The sequence below is a fragment of the Lampris incognitus genome, chromosome 14 (genome assembly GCF_029633865.1).
Source record: "Lampris incognitus isolate fLamInc1 chromosome 14, fLamInc1.hap2, whole genome shotgun sequence".
Taxonomy (NCBI): Eukaryota; Metazoa; Chordata; class Actinopteri; order Lampriformes; family Lampridae; genus Lampris; species Lampris incognitus.
The window spans coordinates 1,485,235-1,505,870 of NC_079224.1; the positions used below are offsets into that span (position 1 = coordinate 1,485,235).

A 20,636-nucleotide genomic window follows, 5' to 3' on the forward strand; every position below is an offset into this window, starting at 1 on the left:
TAATTGGCGACCAATTTCCTTATTGAACAACGATTACAAGATACTAGTGCTGATTCTTGCAAATAGAGTAAAACCTGTTTTAGATACTGTTATTGATGAGTGTCAGTCCGGGTTTATGCAGAATCGTCATATTTCAAATAACATAAGACTAATCTTAGATATAGTAGACTACCCAGAATTTGTGCAGGATGAGAGTTTTATTCTTCTTTTGGATTTTTATAAGGCCTTTGACTCCTTAGAACATGATTTTATTATTACTGCTTTGAAGAAATTTGGTTTTGGTCAATCCTTTTGCAATGCAGTTCATACTTTATATTTCAATAGTAATAGTTCCATAAAACTTGTTAGTGGTACTTCCCCAAGATTTTCTTTGAAACGTGGAGTGAGGCAGGGGTGCCCCCTTTCAGTGTATCTGTTTCTTCTTTCTGTACAGCTCCTTAATTTACATATTAAACTCAGTTCATTAAAGGGTATGGTCGTAGCTGACAGAGAAATATTTATAAGTCAACTGGCAGATGACACGGCTCTCTTTCTCAGAGATGCCTCGCAAGTTTCTGTCGCTATCAACAGTATCCAGTCCTTCTCGAAAGTCTCTGGACTTTTCCTTAATCTTAACAAGTGTGAACTTTTGCCTGTTAAAGACTGTTTGGCGACCTCAATTCATGGGATTCCTGTGAAAGACTCTGTAACATACCTCGGTATTCAAATCACTAAAGATAGGCAATCCAGAAGCTCTGTAAACTTCAGCCCTATTATAGAAAAGTCCCAAAAAATCTTTAATCACTGGCTGCAGAGAGACTTGTCTCTAAGGGGTAGAGTTCTGCTTTCGAAGGCAGAAGGAATCTCTCGTCTAACCTATGCTGCTCAGTCCTTACATGTCGATAACACAATCTGCAAATCAATTGATAAAATGTTAAACAATTTTTTATGGAAAAACAAAACCCACTATTTACGAAAATCTGTTACTTTAAGCGCATATGACGAAGGTGGTTTGAATTTTATTGATTTTGGTGCACTCAACCATACCTTCAAGATAAACTGGATAAAAAAATATTTGAAAAATCCCACATCTATCTGGAATTTCATTTCACATCATGTGTTCTCAAACTTAGGTGGCCTTAATTTCCTGCTGCTATGTAATTATAGCATTCCAAAAATACCTCTGAAACTTTCTCACTTCCATCAACAGGTCCTTTTAGCCTGGGCATTGATATACAAACACAATTTCTCTCCACAGAATTGTTTCATCTGGAACAACTGTAATATTGTTTATAAGAACAAAACATTGTTTTTGGACAGGTGGTTTAACAATGGTCTTGTTTTAGTTGGTCAATTGTTCAAAAAAGATGGGCTCCTATATAATTACTCTGAATTTCTAATGAGATATAATGTACCAGTAACGCCTAGAGAATTTTCGGTGGTATTTGATGCTATCCCTTCTGGTTTGTGCATGTTATTCAGGTCCTCTGGCAGCTCTCCTCTCATATCATTCAACCCTCCTGATGTGTCACAGTCTCCTCTTGGTACTGTCTGCTTCTCATCATGTAAACTTCTGAACTCCAGAATAAGAGCCATGTTTCAGGATAGCCTAGTTTCCGTCCCACCAGCAACATTTTTTTGGAACAACTTTGTGAATGATGTTGAATGGAAGAAAATTTGGTTGTTACCACAAAGATTTTTTTTAACAAACAAAGTCAGAGATTTCATTTAAATTGCTACACAAATTCTACCCTGCAAAACAATATTTATCAAAGTTTAAAAATTATATAGATGTTGAATGTTCTTTTTGCCAAATGCATCCTGAAACATGTGTCCACTTATTATGGTCATGTCAGTTCACTTATAAATTCTGGAGAGACTTCCACAAGTTTATCGCTGACTTTGTCTTTTCTGATTTTCACCTTTACTATAAGAATGTTATTTTTGGTTTTCATAATTTTAATCACAAAGATGGTGATGCATTCTTTTTTATAAATATGCTTTTATTTTTAGCCAAGTTTCATATACATAAATGTAAATTCTCCAACAGAAAGCCTCAACTCTGCACTTAAAAAAGAGGTTGAACAATATATAAGGACAATCTCTACTTCCAAAAACACAAATGCTTTAAAAACTATCAACATTTGCAAATCTCTGAATCTGTTTACATAAAATATGATCTCACCTTTATTTACTTATTTTTTTCTGTTATTTATTTTTTATAATTTACTTTCTCTTTTGTGTCTTTATTGTTTTTTATCTTCAATCTATTGTTTTTGTGGTGTCTCGTGTGTCTATTTTGCTCTGTTTGAATGTATTTGAAGTATCAATAAAGTAAGAAAAAAAAAGATGTGATCCTTCACACACAATATTGGCGACGAAGATGGCTGATATTTATCTTCCACCCCCTGCCCCCTTTCTGGCATTGTCTGGCCTCCAATACACTGGACTCGCTGGTTCCAGTCCTTCGAAACGTACCTCATACCCTCGGGGCTGAGTGAAGTGAGCGCGGCTCGGGAGGCGGCTCTGTTACACCACTGCTTGAGAGCTGAGGGTCAGCGAGTGCTCGGGACGCTAGGGACCATCACTGACTATGACACAGACGTGTAGTATGTCTTCTACTGCAGGTTTGAGAGGGACAACTTCACAGCCCTCACCCACTCCAGCCCAACGACAACCAGTTCCCATCACACCTCTGGCAACCCCCCCTATCCTCCCCCTGGATACTCAGACTGCACTCCAGATATGTGTAGAGGATGAGAGTCGGCTTTTCCAGTGACAGAAGACCAGGAAAGCACCGGGTCCAGACGGTGTCTCCCTATCCTGTCTTAAAACCTGTGCTGTCCAACTGCAGCTCCAATCTTCACGCAGATATTCAACAGATCCCTTGAACTGTGCGAAGTCCCCTCCTACTTCAAATGTTCCACCATTATCCAGGTCCCCAATAAACCCTCCATCACAGGACTGAATGACTACAAGCCTGTCGCTCTGACGTCTGTGGTCATGTAGTCTTTCCAACAACTGGTGTTGGCGCACCTGAAGAACACACCTGCCGGACCCCCTGCAGTTTGCCTACCGGGCAAACGGGTCAAGATGATGCAGTCAACATAGAACTGCACAACATCCTGCAACACGTCACTCGGCTCTACTTGCGGTCGGGTGAAGGCTGGCGAAACTAGCCGCCGCAAATTTTTTGCTCTGTCGTTGACTCTACTGTTCCTTTAGCCAAATGAACAGTGGCTCATTCTACTTACAATTTCAGAAACGTTTTCATTTTGTTTTTTTATCGGACAATCCTGTGTGTTTTGGGCTACCAATTGTTTTATACCTGGCTACTGGTGTCCTCGCCTCCCCCAGCGACTGTCGTTCTACTTGGAAGCATGCGTTTGGTACAACACCGGCAATAATGTGGATCAGTGGGCCGTTCATATGGATTATGTGCTCCTGGATTACCCTATTTTTGATACTCCATTCAGTAACACCGCTACTTCAATACACGGCAGCGGAGCTTTTTTGACTACGACCCCACCTCTGAGCCTCCACCAGCACTGCAGCTTCACCGGAATAGTTCGTAATTTTCGTTGGAAATACATTCACCGTGGATCCCGCCGGGGCTTCAGCTTCTATGACACGAAACCAACCCGTTCCTTCTGGTCTTCCTTTCCTCGTCCCTCAAGAAAATCCCGACGGACAAGATGGGGGAAAAGGGACTGCTGGGGGGGGGGGGAAGAGAAAAGGAGGAAAAAGAAGGAAAAAACATACAATATATCCATTTCGTCTCTATTCATTTATCTTTTTAAAATTGTTTTCACACACTTCCGCACTTACTGCAAGGGATATCATCGCTTTTATTTTCACATCTCTTGCGGGATTCGAACCTATTCTGTGGAGAGAGCAGCCGACACGAGTTTGAAGGAAGCTGGTGTTACGACTATCTCCTTCCTGTGGAAACGTGAGCCAGGGGAGTTATTCGACAAGAGTTCCGGCCATATGCCATAACAACCGAGTCTCACCAGTTTTCGTTAAATACATACGAATCTAATCAAATACATTTCGTGACTATACACGAAAAGAACGTATCAATATAACGGGCGTCGACTTCCTGGTTCCCGGTTTACGTTGTCCGGCTATAGTTTTCCGGTGGAAACAACCACATGTTTTATTTGGAGGAAATAAAATAAAATAGAGCAAAACTTACGTTTATTTGGTCCAACCGAGTAACGTTATGGAGAAACGGTGGTTAATGGTAGCCGTCAGTACGTGAATGACGTTATTTCGCGAATAGTGGGGACGAGCGGCCGGTCTGTGTATTATTGATATAATGTGAATTCTTACTTAATGTCGTAAACTGTTTATTTATTTAATTTGCCTCGGCGAACTTAACATAGCAGCCATGTATGTGGCAACACAGGTTGAATTGCTGGTAGCCCACATTTTACATAGTAGTTAAAAGGTACCGTATAGACTTGTGTGCGCGCATCTACTGCATTCTAGAACGGCAACACAAAACGTGCACTTTAATAATAATAATAATAATAATAATAATAATAATAAGCAGTATCTCTAGGAAGGGATCGAGCGACCAAGGGAACAACGGAGGAAGGACACGTTGTTATTGGAACTACACCTTCGCGCGCCAACCACAATGTCCCACGCGCACAACGGCGCTAGGCTCATTGCGACGTCGACTTTTTCTCTGGTAAGTTGAAGACGTGTCCATCAGGCTTTATCTTACGCATATAGTAGCATGTGCAGTTCTGTTTGAGAGCGTTTTGGCTACAATACACACGTTTCTGCCATGTTACTCATTTGTTTGTCAAAGTATGGCCTAAACGTTTGGTCCAAATAGTTAATGAGAGTGGAATTAGATCGCTAATAATGTCAGCTAGCTAGCATGCTAGCAAGCATGTTTGCTAGCTAGCATAGTCCGCAGAGCTAATGCGTTGCAAAGTGGGGAAGGGGGTTGCTATTTTTTGGAGAATGGAGAGCCTCACAAATGACTTTTTCTGGCTAACACAACAATTTCGTGTAACTGACTTGCTAACCTAGTTGACTAACAGTCCTTATAGCTTGTACATAGCAATAGCATGACATGAGCCCATGTTTCGCCACGAGTTGCTAGCTCATAGCTGCATTAGCCAACTCGGATCACCGCTATACTGTAGCTCAACCGGTCGGAGAAGATGAGGGTTTCTCTAACCTCCAAAAAAAGACAACATTGGATGAGTATTACTGTATGTGGCAATATAGTATTCAGCCCTCTTTTCCTTGTCATTGCAGCTCCAGTCATTGTTTTTGCCCACCCTTGGATCACTCAATATTATTAAACCCAAAGGCTCTTTTAAGAGCCAACCTCTGTCTGTCATTCTGTCTGTCCATCCTTCCGCCCACCCATCCATCCTTCTCTTTCATACTCCTGCCTATTTGTCAGCCTCTCACTCTCGTTTTCTGTCAGTCTCTCACTCTCTTGTCTGTCTGTCAGTCTCTCACACTCTTGCTATCCATCTCTCACGCTCTTGTCTATTTCATCCATGGCTTCCAACATGGACCACATCCGCGACCACACTTATGGAATGCGCATTGGACATGCTTTCAACAATGAAGCTGTCTTGACTGGAGACATGTTGGACCAGGCCTATCAGGAGGGGAGGCGCATTGCACTTGCTCTGAGGCATGAAATTGATTATGCTGAAGACGTGGACGAGCACTTACTGGACGAGGCCTACCAGGAGGGGAGGGTCATAGCACTCCATGTGAAGCACGATGCTGTCCCAACTGAAGCCAGGGTTAGTGTTTTAATAGCAATTTGTGTGGATTTACATTTTCAGTTTCAAAACAGTGCCTTCATCATTATTTTTAAATGTCAGTCTTACAAGAATTGTCACACACAGAATGCGCAAAGAAAGGTCCCTCAGCCGATAAAAAGGAACCATGCAGGACGAGGCAAGCCAAGAGGGAGATGTGGAGGACGGCGTCGAGCCTCAACTGCTGGTAACTCCTAAACAAATTTGAAATTCATTAAGTCTCATTGATTTACTATGTAACTAATCATTCATGTCACTGTTTCTCTGACTACAAAGTGATCACAGGATCAGCGTTTCCCTCATGATTGAAATATACTTGTGGTGGTAGCAGGGGTGGGGTATGATCAGACTCTGCTATTGCTAGATTTGATACTTTTCAATACGTTGGCAGCCATGAATATACTTGGGCGGCCTGCAAAGTATTTACTATGTGTGGGAAATCCTGCGGGTTCTAATGATTAGCCAATCAACGCCAAGGATGGGACTAACAGTGTTGTCAAGCTGTTGTTGAGCGTCGTCATTTGTAGTGTAATGAACATGTGAATAGATTGTTGCTATTTTGCCTTAACCTTCAAAACATGTTAGGGTTCTCCTAATCTCTTTCTATTCTTGCATGTCTTGTTTTACAGTCACATGCCCTGGTACGGAGGACTCCCAGGCCACGACTACTGCAGGGAATTCCCAGCCAAGAGTGTTTGCTCAAGAAGAATTTGGTAAGATTGTACACATAGATCGCATCATCCTGAAATCTTAAAGATGCCACACAGGGTATCAATTGGCCATGGTATAGGACGCTATACTATTTGGGGTTATATCTCATTAAAGCACCCTGCCACCATTCATTCATTGCACCATAGACATGTTTCACTTGGTCTGTAATACTGCATCTACAGATAAAATTTTTGTCATTCACCCTGTTGATCCAAGTAATCCTTAGTTTAGATGTTTAGTAATTTGCAACTGATCAGACGTGATTATTCATATACAGGCATGGTACTGTTAGATTTTCAACGACCCTTTATGGCTTTTGAGCACTCAAATGGAAGTAGAGATTACAAGTTCTCTATTGCACCTTTAACATATTCAACATGCTTTTGCATTTCCTTCATAGACCGAAACATGGAGAGGCTGTCAATGACTTCTGGGTCATTCCATACTGATGTGCCTGCTGTGCCTCTGCAAAGCTCCTCGTCTTGGTCCTTGCGTCAGCTGACAGCCCAAGAACAGTGGAAGGAAGCTCGGCCAGACCACCTGCAATATCTACTGGCAACTGAGGCTGTTGGCCAGGAGTTGTGCTCTATCTGCCATCAGGCTGCTGTTATAAGGTTGGAGTCAGATGTCTGCAGCTCTCTTCAGTTTTTGTAAATAGTTTAGTTTACACACTGTTATCATAGGCTGAATAAATACGGAAGGATATGTCCTAACAAAAGGACATGGCTCAATCTTACTCCAATTATTCCAACCAAATGCAAAGTTGAAAATATATGGCATGTCTTATTTGCTTATGAAATAATTATCTGTTTTTCTTTGCATAGGTGCAGAGACTGCCTTCCCGAGGAGTGGTTGTGTGAGGCCTGTGATGTGTTGCACCATAAAAGATGGCCACTCCACAACAGAGACAGCGTGGTGGATGGCTTCCTCAAGGCCATCCCACCATCCACATGCTATACTAAAGGGGAAACTGGACACTACATCTCACACAAGCAAGGTACATATTCTATGTGTTTTTACTCACTCACTATTAAGGCATTATTTTATGTTCTCAAATTTTTGATTGGTAGTTATTTCTGTGAGAGTGTATGACATTAAAATATACATGTTTCTATTCTGTCTGTTATGCAAATAACATGTTTCTATTTTATTTTCTGTCAGCTTCCATTTTACCCACAGTGCGCGCACCACAGCTATGCTCATGTGAAGTTGCTGACGTCACTATGTCTCCAGGCAGAGAAGTCATCCTTATCACCATAAACGGTAAAGAGTTGTCCTTTTATACTTCATATCTGTTAGCATAATGACATGTCATTGTCTAAATTGTTTAAATATATCACCAGGACGGTTCGACTTGCACATGCCTGTTCATGTGTGCAATATCTGCCTGCAACACTGGACCCCGGATCTTAAAGATCTAATCAAGAGTGGTTACTGGCCAGCCTCTTCACATTCCCAGACCCTGTACACTATTGACCTCTTCCACTCATTCCAAGACCTGAAGGTCATTTCACCTGGCTTTTCCAGGCAAGCTTTTGCAAAGTTGCTGGAACATCGCACTCGGCGTGCTGGAAGAGTTAAGTGTAATAGAACAAATGTCTTCATAATTATTATTATATTGTTAAATAGACAATACCCATATGTTCATAATTATGTACACTTCAGTCAGGGCAAATCAATGGGGATGCACTTCAGCGGAGCTTCCTGGAGTTCAGCTATTGCTCGTTTGAGGAGGACCAGCTCTGCTGTGCGACCCCGTTCACCTGCCCCGCCTGTACCCCAGAAATGGTGGCTGTAGCAGCTGATGGAAACCGGAAGCTTTACCGCTTTAAACGATCCAGCGGGTGTGTCTTTTGGTTGTGGTCTTTTTGTTGAATTTGGTCTTTAGGACAACGGGAATGGTTTACTGATGTTATGGTTGTTGTTTTTTTTTCATTAGCTTCGAAAACACTGCATTTTTTGAAGGGCTGTTTCTTGCCAAGGACAGTAAGGTGTCAGCTTTTGTTGACACCATTAGGACTGCAGTGAAAAGCGTAAGTCTTACACCAGCCAAGTATACATTAATCATGTTGTTACTGTATGTACTCACCACATACTAGTGGGCTATTCAGCTACTCCCGATACCAATGGGTATTAAGTGAAAGGAATGTTAATGATGCTGTAGTACCTGTGTTTCAAATGTTTCTGTTAATGCACTGTTCTCACAGACGCAAGGCAAAGCAACATGCGGTGCTTCGCAGTGGGCAGCAGCCAGGGAAACCTCACGGAGGGCCAGTAAACTCGATGAGGAGGGCGTTGAGGTAGCCGTGTGTCGCCATGGCTACCTCTTGAAAGGCCTAAATATGTACCGGGGTGAAATGTTTGCCTACCCTCTGTATCTCCAGAGAGAAATTCAGGCCACAGCAAATGTCAAATTCTTTGCCATGGATGTCACCTGCAAGTACTGGCCATACCTCCAAAAGGTAGTGGCTGCCCTTCCACCACTCCAGGGGCTCTTGCAGATGAGGCCATTCCTCAGCATCATGCATGCCAGGGCTCATGCCACAAAGTGTGAGGTATATTTTCATTTTTTCAATTTATTATGTATTGTTTTATAAAGAAACAATATTGAGATTCAGCTCAAGATTCCATGTCAATTTTCATGCACTGCTGCTAATATCAGTGTTCAGTCCATTGTCAGTGGCAGGGGCAGGGTTCTCCGGGTGTTTCGTGATCAAAGGCAGGGCCACTGGTACTTTTGATCAATCCAGCTTCCTGACTACATTCATTGTCTCCTTTAACAGCTTAAATGGAGTGGCAGGAATCAGGAGGGAGCGGGCACAACGGCTGGTGAAGAGGTTGAGCAGGTGAACAGCTACCTCTCCCGTTGTGCTCTGACAACAAAATATATGTCTAAAGCAGGTTGGTCACTTTCAGCACTTTTCCAGCACCCAATCCCTACTCATCTCAACTCTACTCTCTTCAACTGTACCTTACTGTACTCACTCTCACTTCGTTTTCTAATTTTCTTTTTAAAAAGTGGCATTGTATCTATCCTGAAGTGTGTCATCTTCTCACATTGTTCTATAATTTGCGGTCCATAATGACATCCTCTACTTCCAACAGCCCGTGTGGACATGCTGACTGTCCATGCAATGGAATGGAACAGGCACAAGGGAGACAATCTCCACAAGGCCCTCTCCACAAGATATGTGAAGGTATGTCCTGTATTCATGTTTGTTGTATCATTATGTGTTTGTGTATCTGGTTAAACCCACATGCGTGAAGCAGATTTGGGTGACTGTACCTGACTTGAAATTGATGCTGAAAATATTTCTGTCTTTCAGACTTGTCAAAGAGCTGTGGAGGAGACAGCAAGACTTCTAGAGCTCAGAGAAGAGGTCCATTGCTCAGAGGAGATGGCACTGCAGTGGGTTATGGATGTTCAGGAATGGGCTGGGGGTAAGGATGACAGGAAATCATATCTCTCCCATCTCTTTTTGTCCTTTTTTTGCATTTATATCTGTACTTTCAGAAGTAGCTGTTATTGAATGCTGAAAAAGTAGTGCAACACATATACAAACTGTGAAGTAGGTGTGCGATTAAATGATTTTGTTAGATTAAATATCTATATCTGGTATTCCTTTACTATTTCCCAATTCTGTAGAGACAACAGATGCCGCCAGTGATCAACGATCCCTGCAACAACAGTCCATTGAGGGGCTTCATCTGAGCCTTCACCACAGAAAACAGAGCCTCTACCGTCAAAATGGTATGGTAAAATTTTAAGTATTTATTTGTATCATATGTAAACATGTACATGATCACTTACCCATTCACTACATTGTCAGTTGTTTTTGTGCTACTTTTGTCTTGTTAGACAGCAACAAGCTTCGTCACCGCCTGCGCAAAAATTTGGCGAAAGACAAGCGGCGTCTCTTCGAACAGATTGCCGAATACAACAGGCTGGTGTCAGAGATGCAGATCAATGTGGCAGTGGTCGAGAGGTCGCTGGCTGGACACACTGTGTCACACATATGGCCATGGGAGGTGTACAGCAGTGGTACGTGCCTTTTGAGATGCTCAAATGTGTGTGTTTTGAGACCCAGGGTATAATTATATAGAATATAAGTTACGGAACTATGCCCTGATCATGCATCATAAAGTGACATTTAGCAAGTCAATAGGGGATCTTTTGTATAACTTACAGGATCATCAGTGAACATCAGCACCAAGAGACGAGTGCATGACCAGCAGATGCTGACCACACGCCTGCAAGAGGAGAGGAGCATCCTGGTTTTGGAGATGGCCCAACACTGCACTTCGTTGCGAAACCTGGCCTCGGCTCTCAGGACCAAAATTATAAGTGAGGGTATGTTAAAAAAAACAACAACTTTGTTTTCCATTCATGTTACTGCCATCCCACCAAAAAAATTTTGCAACACAAAATCAGCAGGCATTTGATTAGATGTTACATACTATCAGAATCCTTACTATTGGTTTGTGTATTGTCTTGTTTTGAATGTCAGCAGAGGGAAGTGAAGGACTACGATGTCTTCTTATTCGAAGACTTTCGGAAGTGGAAGGTAGTTTGCGGTTGGTCCTACACCACTACCAGGCTGCTTTGGGGCCACATGCATCTCTCCTTGGAGGCTTGGATGATGAAGAGGAAAGTGAACCTAGCAGTTCGGAAGAGAGTGAGGAGGAGGCTGAAGAGGAGGCAACCTAGGTAGCCCTGGCAGCACATCATCCCCCACCCTCATCCATCTCCACTGGCTCCCAGTCAAGAGCCGTATCTCCTACAAACTCCTCCTCCTCACCTACAAATCCCTCCATGCCCTCGCCCCCCAATACTTGTCTGAGCTCCTCCACCAGTACACTCCATCCCAGAACCTACGGTCCTCTGACCTGGGTCTGTTCTCCACACCCATACTAAGCTGCAGACTTTTGGTGACAGAGCCTTCAGTGTGGCGGCCCCTACCCTCTGGAACTCTCTCCCTCCTTACATCCATGGCGCCCCAACCCTGGACACTTTTAAAACAGCCCTCAAAACACACCTTTTTACCAAGGCTTTTCCCCATTAGTTAGTTTAGTTTAGTTAGGTTAATTTTCCCCTTTTTTGCTGCTGCCCCCCACTGCCCTTCCCGACCCCTTACCTGACCTTCGGTTTTTTGAAAGGCGCTATAGAAATCTTGAGTTATTAATATTATTATTAGGTATCCTCCTGGGGTATGCATGGTTGTTTGCCTGTGTAACAGGATTCATTTTGTTTGTATGTTTCACTAGATTTTTATGTCTAATTTGCTATTGTTTATTTGTTTTTCTGTTTCTGTGATCGCCTGTCTTGTTTAGTTTTTCATTTTATTGATTTATTTACTTTATTTTAATATCCTGATTATTGATTGGCCACATTTAATATCCTGATTACTGATGGGCTATGAGCTGGGACATTGGCGGGGTCGTGAACTCTTAGGTCTCTGTCTCTTTCCCAGGTCTAGCTGTTGTGGGCAGAGGTTAGTAATCCCAGGAGCTCTATGTACATCCTTTTTATGAGAAGCTAGAATGTTTGAATGTCCATAATGTTTGATTTAAATATCTCTAAATTGTCATGTGTATTATAGGTATGATTGTGTAGTGAAAATGTCATTTTTTTACGAATAGTTTAAGCAATGAGAGTGACGACGATGATTTATGTTGTTGAAGCTGAAGCTAGCTGGCCAATAATGCTAAGCTGGGAAAGAGCCCTGCGATCAAATCTTTTTGCTCTGTGATTACTCTACGCAGATGGGCTCAATAAATGTTGGATGCAGTACATCGGTCTCCAGACTGCTCAATGACCATAACACCACGCAGAGTGAGCTGGTAACACCTGTATGTGCCTGTTAATTGTGAAATAAAGATATTGAAAATACTGTGATCACTTTTTTATTTGATTTTTTTCCTACAATATTGTGCCCTGTGGTTATAAACAGAGAAAATCTATTTAAAGGGTGTAGAGCTTACCATGCTTACCTTACTTGTTTCTTACTCAGGTCCTACCAATTGTTATCATTTCCTTGTCACTGATATATGTGATATATGTAATTGGCAACATTAAGTTTGAAAATAGAAGAAGAACCCTTTATTAATCCTCTTGGAGAAATTCTGTGATGTGTTGCATGCTGAATTGCACCCTAGCATGCATGTCTTTAATGGCAGGAGAAAACCGGAGAACCCGGCGGAAACCCACACAAGCACGGGGAAAACCTGCAAACTCCACACAGAAAGGACCAAGGGATGGGATATAGGCTATATATCCCATATACATATAAATATGATTTTAGCAGTGGAACAGTTTTTACGATTTATTAGGGGATAACATTGATTAAAGTTAAGGCTGTGATATAAGCTAGCTGGAGGATGCATAAGTTACACCTCCCAGTCATTTGGAAATGTAGTTAACGAAATGAAGATATTATAATTATAATACGCTGTTCAGTGCATAATGTGTACTTAGATATTATTATGAAGACCTTGCCTTTGACAGCGTGAATGAGCGTTTCCATTCCTGTGTAGGCTACTTAAAAACATGAAATGACGTAGGTGACAAAGAATGTTGAGTGGGCCTACGGAGAAGATATGAATCAATAGACAATCCCGCATTACGCAGAACGATGTTGCTTAGCAACACGCACGAGGCTTGGAAGGTCAACACTACTGATTGGCTGAGATTGTTCGCGGCGTTCTGGCACCCCACGTGGAGGAAAGCCAATTGGCCAGAATTGTTCACATAGTTCTGCATGTTTTATGCTTTTAACGTCACTCAGAGGGCTTCTAATGTTGAAACAGCGCCTGTCCCACATTCTGTGGACAGTAATGCACCTTCTGATCTTAGAAACGTATAGAGTGAAATGATAATTCATTCAGATTGTAACCCTAATATACCATAACCCTGCTCAGCATCTCACTGAACTACAAATATGGGCGCCATGTTGCATGTTTGTATTGAAATTCTTATGGGTGATGTAGTTTATTAATCAAACATAGCATTATCTTCTAAGTTATAAATCTATTTTAGGTGGGAATCTCAAGATATGTTCTTTCTACCAATATATACAACATAATTGCGCTGTGTGAGTTTACATCACTTGCAAAGCCCAGAATTTGATTTTAGGCCATTTTAAGTAGCTAAAATTATTTTTGCAGTTCCCCACTTCCACCCCTCTGAAAGTACATGTCCGGAGCTGTCCAAAAGAGTTTACTTTATTTTGATGGCTATTTTAATTACAGAGCTATGCGTTTTCAAATGTGACCTCTGGTCAGTGTTCAAAGGTCAATATCTGAGCCTAGGGTCAACTCCAATCTTTCATATTTGCAAGCTTTCTTCTGGAAGCAAAGGCCTTTCTGAAAATATCTTTGGTTTGGCTCTAGCATAAAGGAAGCTCAATTTCCCAACCCTAGCCAAAAACCATGCATAGTCTATAAGACCACAAGTTCCATGGCAAGTTGAACTGTCAAGTCACAGGGTTGGAATGTTTTGTTGTAGAACACAACCAAACACATTTTTGGAAAGATCTAACATATATCTAAACATATATGTTAGACTTAGTTCTGGAGTGTGCTGTATTTCAGAGAAATAGTGTTTTGACGTTATACCCCCCCCCCCATAGACTTCAATGTTAATTTGCCTCTCACATGGTGTTATTGGAGTACAGTGTATGTAATCTTGCATGAAATACTACAAATAACATATTCAATGGAGCCAGCGATTCTGCTTATCTTGAGTCTGGGCTTATGTGTCTAACAGGCTGCCTTCCAGAGATATGGCCTCAGAGTCTCCTTCCCTGGAAACACATTGTCACTAATCTATCGATAATAACCATTTGCTGCATTACAACTCAGTGGTGTTCTCAGTGGAAGTCTCGTCAGTTCTTGCCTATTGATTGATAGCAAAACTTCCACCCAGACCCTCCACTGTCCTGTCACCCACACAGACACAACTAAGCCATAGCCACAACCCTTATCTTGCTGGGGTCAAAAGGTGAAGTAAACAATGAAAACCCCATAGAGGATGGATGGATGGATGGATGGATGAGTGGATGGATGGATGAGTGGATGGATGGTTGGATGAGTGGAAGGATGGATGGATGGACGGATGGATGGAGGAACACTTGGACACCAGCATACTGAAGATAGAAGGCTTATAACTTATAACCTCTTCACCTACAAACATATGTTTGGTCTCTAATGAAAGAACCTCTTTGAGGTTGCTTACTCAATATTTTGATTATATGCATGTCATTGTGACATACAGTATCCTAATGACAGAAACACACTGAAGTCTCTTGACGAAGCATGCCTTATAAGATAGGCTACATCGAGCTTCAACGGGCTGGCAGGCTGCTGCGGATCTTCACTGTTCTTTGCTATAGCGGGGGTCATTAAAATATCTATTTAGCTGTCTATCAATATAGCTGTCTGTCAATCTATCTATGTAATGTGTGTCACCAGCGACAATTTGACATGTAGCTATGCAGCCCACGGCGGTAAGGTGCCGCGAGAGGTACCGATCATCGGCGCCCTCTGTAACCGGAGAAGGGTGCTCATGCCCGGGTAGCCTACGCCCTGAGCGCCGGTGTTGTGCCCAAATCCCACTCCCCGACAGAATCTCACTCCCCTTCACATAAGCGGTTGTAGCTCCGGTTGTGGGGGTGATAGAGACATGAGTCCGGCACGTTTTTATACGCACGAGTCCCCTGAACACATAGAAACCAACCCTAAGTCGGTCGGAGCTTTATCGACCGAGTTATGGTCACTTTTCTGCACCTACCCCTAACCACCTAGCCTGGGTTGGCAAGACGCAAAATGGAGGCATTTGCCGGTGTGGGAGTAGGTGCGGAAAAGAAGCTATAGCTCGGCCGAGAAAGCGCCGATCGACTTGGGGTTGGTCTCTCCGTGTTCAGGAGACTCTGGCGTATATAGAAGTATATTGGCTCATGTCTTCAGCACCCCCACAGCCGTAGCTACAACCACTTCCGTGAGGGGGAGTAAGATTCTGGCGGAGAGTGGGATTTGGGCACCTTAGCTGAGTTAGCGAAGTTGAAAGCAACTTCCGGTCACGTGGCTTTGGTAGAACGCAGGTAAACCTTCGGCTAAGCAACTCATCCCTTTCAAGGGCAGATCACTGCACAACTGCATGTGATGGCACATTTACCTCCATATGTGTCGGGGCTGTACCTTGATAGTCTCTCCATGGTCCTGTAAGTTCTTTCTAAATATTAATTATTGTTATAATTTAAAATATAATGTTGTCGCTTGAAATTGTGTATTACAATTATTGAAAAAGTCAAGTGGTCAATGATTTGGAAATGATAGGCCTCTGCAAATGTGATGTTTCGTCCAGTTGTCAGATAATACTTCCGCCTTCTCTGAACTCGTCGACGCTGTTCATGCATTGTAGTCGTGTCATCCAATCCGTCTTCTTGGGATGGTTCATTGTTTCCACTTCCAAATAGTGTCTCTTGAAACCATTATAGTTACTTATCACCATTATAGTTACTGCGAAATTTGAAATTGACCAACAAAATTTACATTCTTTGCTTGGTCATATTGGCTCAGGCAACACTATTTGTTTTATTTGATCAGATCTACTACCGGTTACAAATAGTTTCCTCACCTTTGTTGACATATGAAGAGTGCAGGTATTGTGTAGAACACAATCCCTGTACTGACATATAGGCTTTACTAAATGATGTTTTTTGGGTCATTCTACCTATCTATCCCTTCGACATCTGTTTATGTGCAATGTACACTGACAGAATAAATATATAGCTTTTCAGATTCAATTGTTGCATTTTGTCCGCCTTCTCTTGATGGCACCAGTTACCATGTTGAAAAAATACCACCTATCCACAACAAACACACTATTCATAATAGCGAAAGCAAGGAGGAACTCAAAGTCCAATGTCTCATTTTCATTAATTTATTCGAGTCATCTCGATGTTCTCTTTCGGCTGCCAGGAAGGGGGCCATTCCTCTCCACTGAAAACAAACAAAATAATATCAATAATAATAATAATAACAACAGATAATATCAATGTGGTATCATTTGTGTGTTGTGCCAAATTCAGTACTGTCCTGCTTGTTTTGTAACTTAACAGGCTAATTCCCACTCTTGTTGGCACCACCACAGACTTGGTGGAACATCTTTGTACAGCCCTGAGTCTGAGTGTGATGTTTAAGTTGAGTGCTGCATTCCTTCCTCCTACTCTGATAAGTCCAGGTGATAACGGTTTCAAAAAAAAATACTGGGTACATACCATACTGGGCAGGGCTGCCAGTCCACAAAAATCTCTGCTTTGCCCTATTGAGGGGAGAGAGAAAAATAAAGAATGAGTTACCAATTGAGTAAGGAACATTGGTGCAACGTTGGTGTATGATTAATTATTTCCAGAATTGATACAAAAAATGCTATGTCTATGCTTAAAAAGCCTAATAGTTTGCATTAACAATGCTACGTAGTGTCACAGCGAGGATAATATAATTGAAAGGTCTTGCATCTTATCTTATGTCTTTCTAACCTTTCTCACTCTGGTAGTGTTCACACTCCAGATAGGGAAAACCTCCAGCCCACTGTGATAGGAGCACTCTGAAAAAAGCAAAAGCATACATTAGTAAAGCGTGGAGTTGTGATGACCAAATGGAGAGGTGAAATTACAAATGTCCAACAGCTTTCACATTTAGTCTGTTTGAACACTGGATGGCATTCAACATCACCATGGTATGTTTTGAGAGATGAGAACACCTCAATCATACCAGACTATGCAACAAACAACCACACACTGGTCCGCTTGTACTCCTGTGTGGTCTCTGGCCACTTCGAAGTGAAGTGCTGAAGCTTTTAGTGATTAATTAAGAAAGATTTCATTGAAAAATGAAGCGGTAGCTCGGCCAATGGGTGAAAGAGATGCCAAATGGTTTTGTTAACAGAATGTGGTCTTCTAGAATTTAAAGCCCCTGGCAACCCAGATCCACAATGTCCTTCTAATTACGTAATTGAGGGTCCTATGTACATAATAATAAGCATCTCGAAGTATTACAAATTCGTTTAAATCCGAATCCGTAATATTGTCATTTTTTATTTTGTAGTGTTTGTTTCAGTAGGGTTGAAATGGGCGGGGTTATGGTCACAGTTTATGGCGTCATAAATCCAACCAATCATGAACAAATTCACGACAGTTGTCCCACCCCCAACACTGTCTTGCTTGTTGCTTGAAAAACAGTGATGAGTCTGAGTCTTTCTAACCTTTTCTATCTATCTCCCGCTCCCCGTCATGCCTCTCTGTGCTGTCCCCGGGTGCACATCTATCGGTGACAACGTGTCATTCTTTTATTCCCTAACTGGTGGAGAAACAGTGGACCACGTGTCTGGGGAGCCGCGGTGTTGTTGTCAGGAACAGCAGCCGCATATGCAGCGCACATTTCAACAACACATTTAGGCTACACGTTTTGACAACACATTTAGGCTACACGTTTTGACAACACATTTAGGCTACGCGTTTTGACAACACATTTAGGCTACACGATTGGCAAAGCCGTTGTTCCTCAGCATTGCACTGTGCCTGGTGGTGGATCCACTTTTGTCTTTTTGAAAGGCAGTTTTTCGGTTTGGCGGATTATACAAACTTAGTGGCGGGTTCGTTACCCTCTTGGTGTAGGCTAGTTTATATACACATAACCTTTTAGACAATGTGATGTTGCTTTCTAGCAGATGGAAGCGAAGGGAGGCACCTCACGCAATACAGAATCAATGGAACGATAATACTGTTTTACCCTACGGTGGGAGCAGGACTTCAATGCGCTCTGTCTCTATAGGGCTGGACAACATGAAAAGTAGCTGCTGCCATTGTTGTACGTAACCATTGGAACAGGGAGCTGTCAATCAAAATGTAATCGGCCATGCCCACGCCCACCTAGTCTTGAGAAATTGTCTGAACAGCAAAATGAGACGTTTTTGAACTGGGTTTTCTAATAGTTCTGAATGTTTATTTTTACTCAGATTATTGTGGATGCTTATTAAGACAACCAACCCTATTGAACGACAATGACCCCTTTCCCCAGCAGCCATTTTGACGTGTGATAGTAGGGTAGGTGTAACTGATTAACAATCACCCCTTTCTAATGTTTTTTCCTGAAATGACATACCCATAATACCTCATACTTTTAGGCTACAGTCATGATGTTGGGCTCATTTGAAAGGTGACACTCTCAAGTCTTAGGATTCAGAATGATTGTATGAATTACCCTAAATAGAACAGGGCCATTTGTGTTTACCCTGGTATGACATGTTTAAATGGATACTAGGAAAAGGGTCTATAGGAATCAGCAGAATAAACTCATGTTGATTGCAACTAGGCAAACAGACTATACAGTAGGTGAGAGGTCAACGAAAAACGTAAGAGTTATGATCAAAGGCTGAAAAATCTGGTAATACCTTGAGCGATGATTATGCAGTAGACATAGTGAAAACCTAACATTTGTTGGCTTTTTAGCCTCCCTTGGCCTACAGACAACTGTGGGTGAGATTTTGTATTTACAGGAGATGCTTCAATATTTTTAAAATGGCACAAGCATTCAAATTTCAATCAGATTTGCAATTATTAGATGGCAACCTCTTCACTCTGAAACTACAGGCTCTATAAGGCATACGGACACAGATTTCCAAGACTTAATTTCTCACTTCGGTGTCCTAGGAAACTCATAATTCTTCTATGGTACACTGAGATCAGTTCTTATGTCACTCCAGGTGCCCTGGGGATTGGCCTTGACTAGAGAATGTACACATTTTCTCAGATTTCACAGAGAAATATCTACTCACAGTCTTAACATTCTGTACATACCTGTCCTTTTCTCCCCCCTCCTTGAGGCTGAGGAGGATCTGGTGGAGATAGCTGTGGGTTTGAGAAAGATAAAGTGCTCTTAATATTTAATTTATCATATTAAACTGGTCATCACAGCTGGACGGTTCCTGTGAAGTTTAGCTGTGTACCCCATTAAACCAGCATACTCTTGGAAGCTCACATGCTTCACTCCTAATCAGCCTGGCCTCAGCCTGGCCTCTCTAGATTCCAGGTAAAATGAAGGCAAAGTGAGACAAATAATTACTGTAGTGATCAGTGAGGTCTCCCAGTGAGTTTGTGACGACTGAATAAAAAAAAGAGATGATGAGGTTGTAAACAAAAACATCCTGTAGGTATTCATAGGCATTATAGAAATGTCAACACTCTCTGGTACCTTCTTCTCCCGATTCAACAGGTTTTAGTGTATCCGTTGGTGTGGCGTGGACCATGGGATCCTCAAGTGCCTCCGTGGGTGTGGCGTGGACCATGGGATCCTCAAGTGCCTCCATGGGTGTGGTGTGGACCATGGGTTCCTCCGGGTCTACAGCTGTCAGATTCAGGGTCACAAGGTCTGATGTCTGTGAAAATCAGAATGAGTTTTATTGTTGCCACGTAGGCTTTCACCTAAGAGGAATTGACTTGGTCAATTAGTGCATTCAGAAAATAATACATTGACGTGTCATAACAGTGAAAATTACAGCGATACAGTGCAAATGTATGTACAGTGATGTTTGGAATTCAATATATATGATAAATAGCGCTTATATAGCACTTTTATCCAAACCCAACCCTCCAATCATTGGACAACCTGCTCTACCTCCTGAGCCACAGCCACCCCCAAGGCTATATATACAATGCAAACAGAATATCCAAACAGACCTCCTCAATTAAGCTATGTTCATCACTGCAACCAGGGACCCAGCCTGTGCAAAAAGAAGGTGAACAAGTATTCGTATTAGTCACAGAAAAATGATACATTATTTTTGAATTATGACTTCAAAATAAATTGATCTTACCTTCACAGACCATGTCATACATCCCCTCAAATTTTTTGACCATTGCTTGAGCATGATTGTGAGCCTGGAACGGGGAAGTAGGATCTCACAGTCAAAAAGCTTCTTTTTGCTTGGCTTGCCGAGGAGAAGAGTGGGTCTGTACCCCACAGCCTGGAGTTTCTCAAGCTGGAATGACATTAAGGATCCAGTATGAAGGTTAATATAGTCAATACAATATGCAATAGCAACACTCGAAGCCATTCTATGATAAGATGAATATCAGAATGGCT

General features: G+C 42.1%; 1 protein-coding gene and 1 long non-coding RNA gene across 2 annotated transcripts; one reads left to right on the top strand and one right to left on the bottom strand.

Moving 5' to 3' along the window:
• The first annotated feature begins 5,522 nt into the window (after window positions 1-5,522).
• Window positions 5,523-10,589, top strand: LOC130123854 (uncharacterized). The gene is made up of 16 exons (XM_056293161.1): window positions 5,523-5,765; window positions 6,246-6,306; window positions 6,413-6,496; window positions 6,895-7,108; window positions 7,319-7,491; window positions 7,656-7,757; window positions 7,910-7,998; window positions 8,160-8,338; window positions 8,434-8,527; window positions 8,702-9,049; window positions 9,278-9,395; window positions 9,600-9,691; window positions 9,821-9,935; window positions 10,141-10,245; window positions 10,354-10,480; window positions 10,583-10,589. The coding sequence occupies exons 1-16, from the start codon at window positions 5,523-5,525 to the stop codon at window positions 10,587-10,589; spliced, it is 2,151 nt and encodes a 716-aa protein (XP_056149136.1).
• Window positions 10,590-16,778: 6,189 nt separating this feature from the next.
• On the bottom strand, window positions 16,779-19,795 carry LOC130123512 (uncharacterized). The gene is made up of 4 exons (XR_008811328.1): window positions 19,746-19,795; window positions 19,352-19,402; window positions 17,033-17,100; window positions 16,779-16,815 (listed from the first exon to the last, which is right to left on the bottom strand). It is a non-coding gene; the product is annotated as an uncharacterized LOC130123512 (long non-coding RNA).
• Window positions 19,796-20,636: the final 841 nt, after the last annotated feature.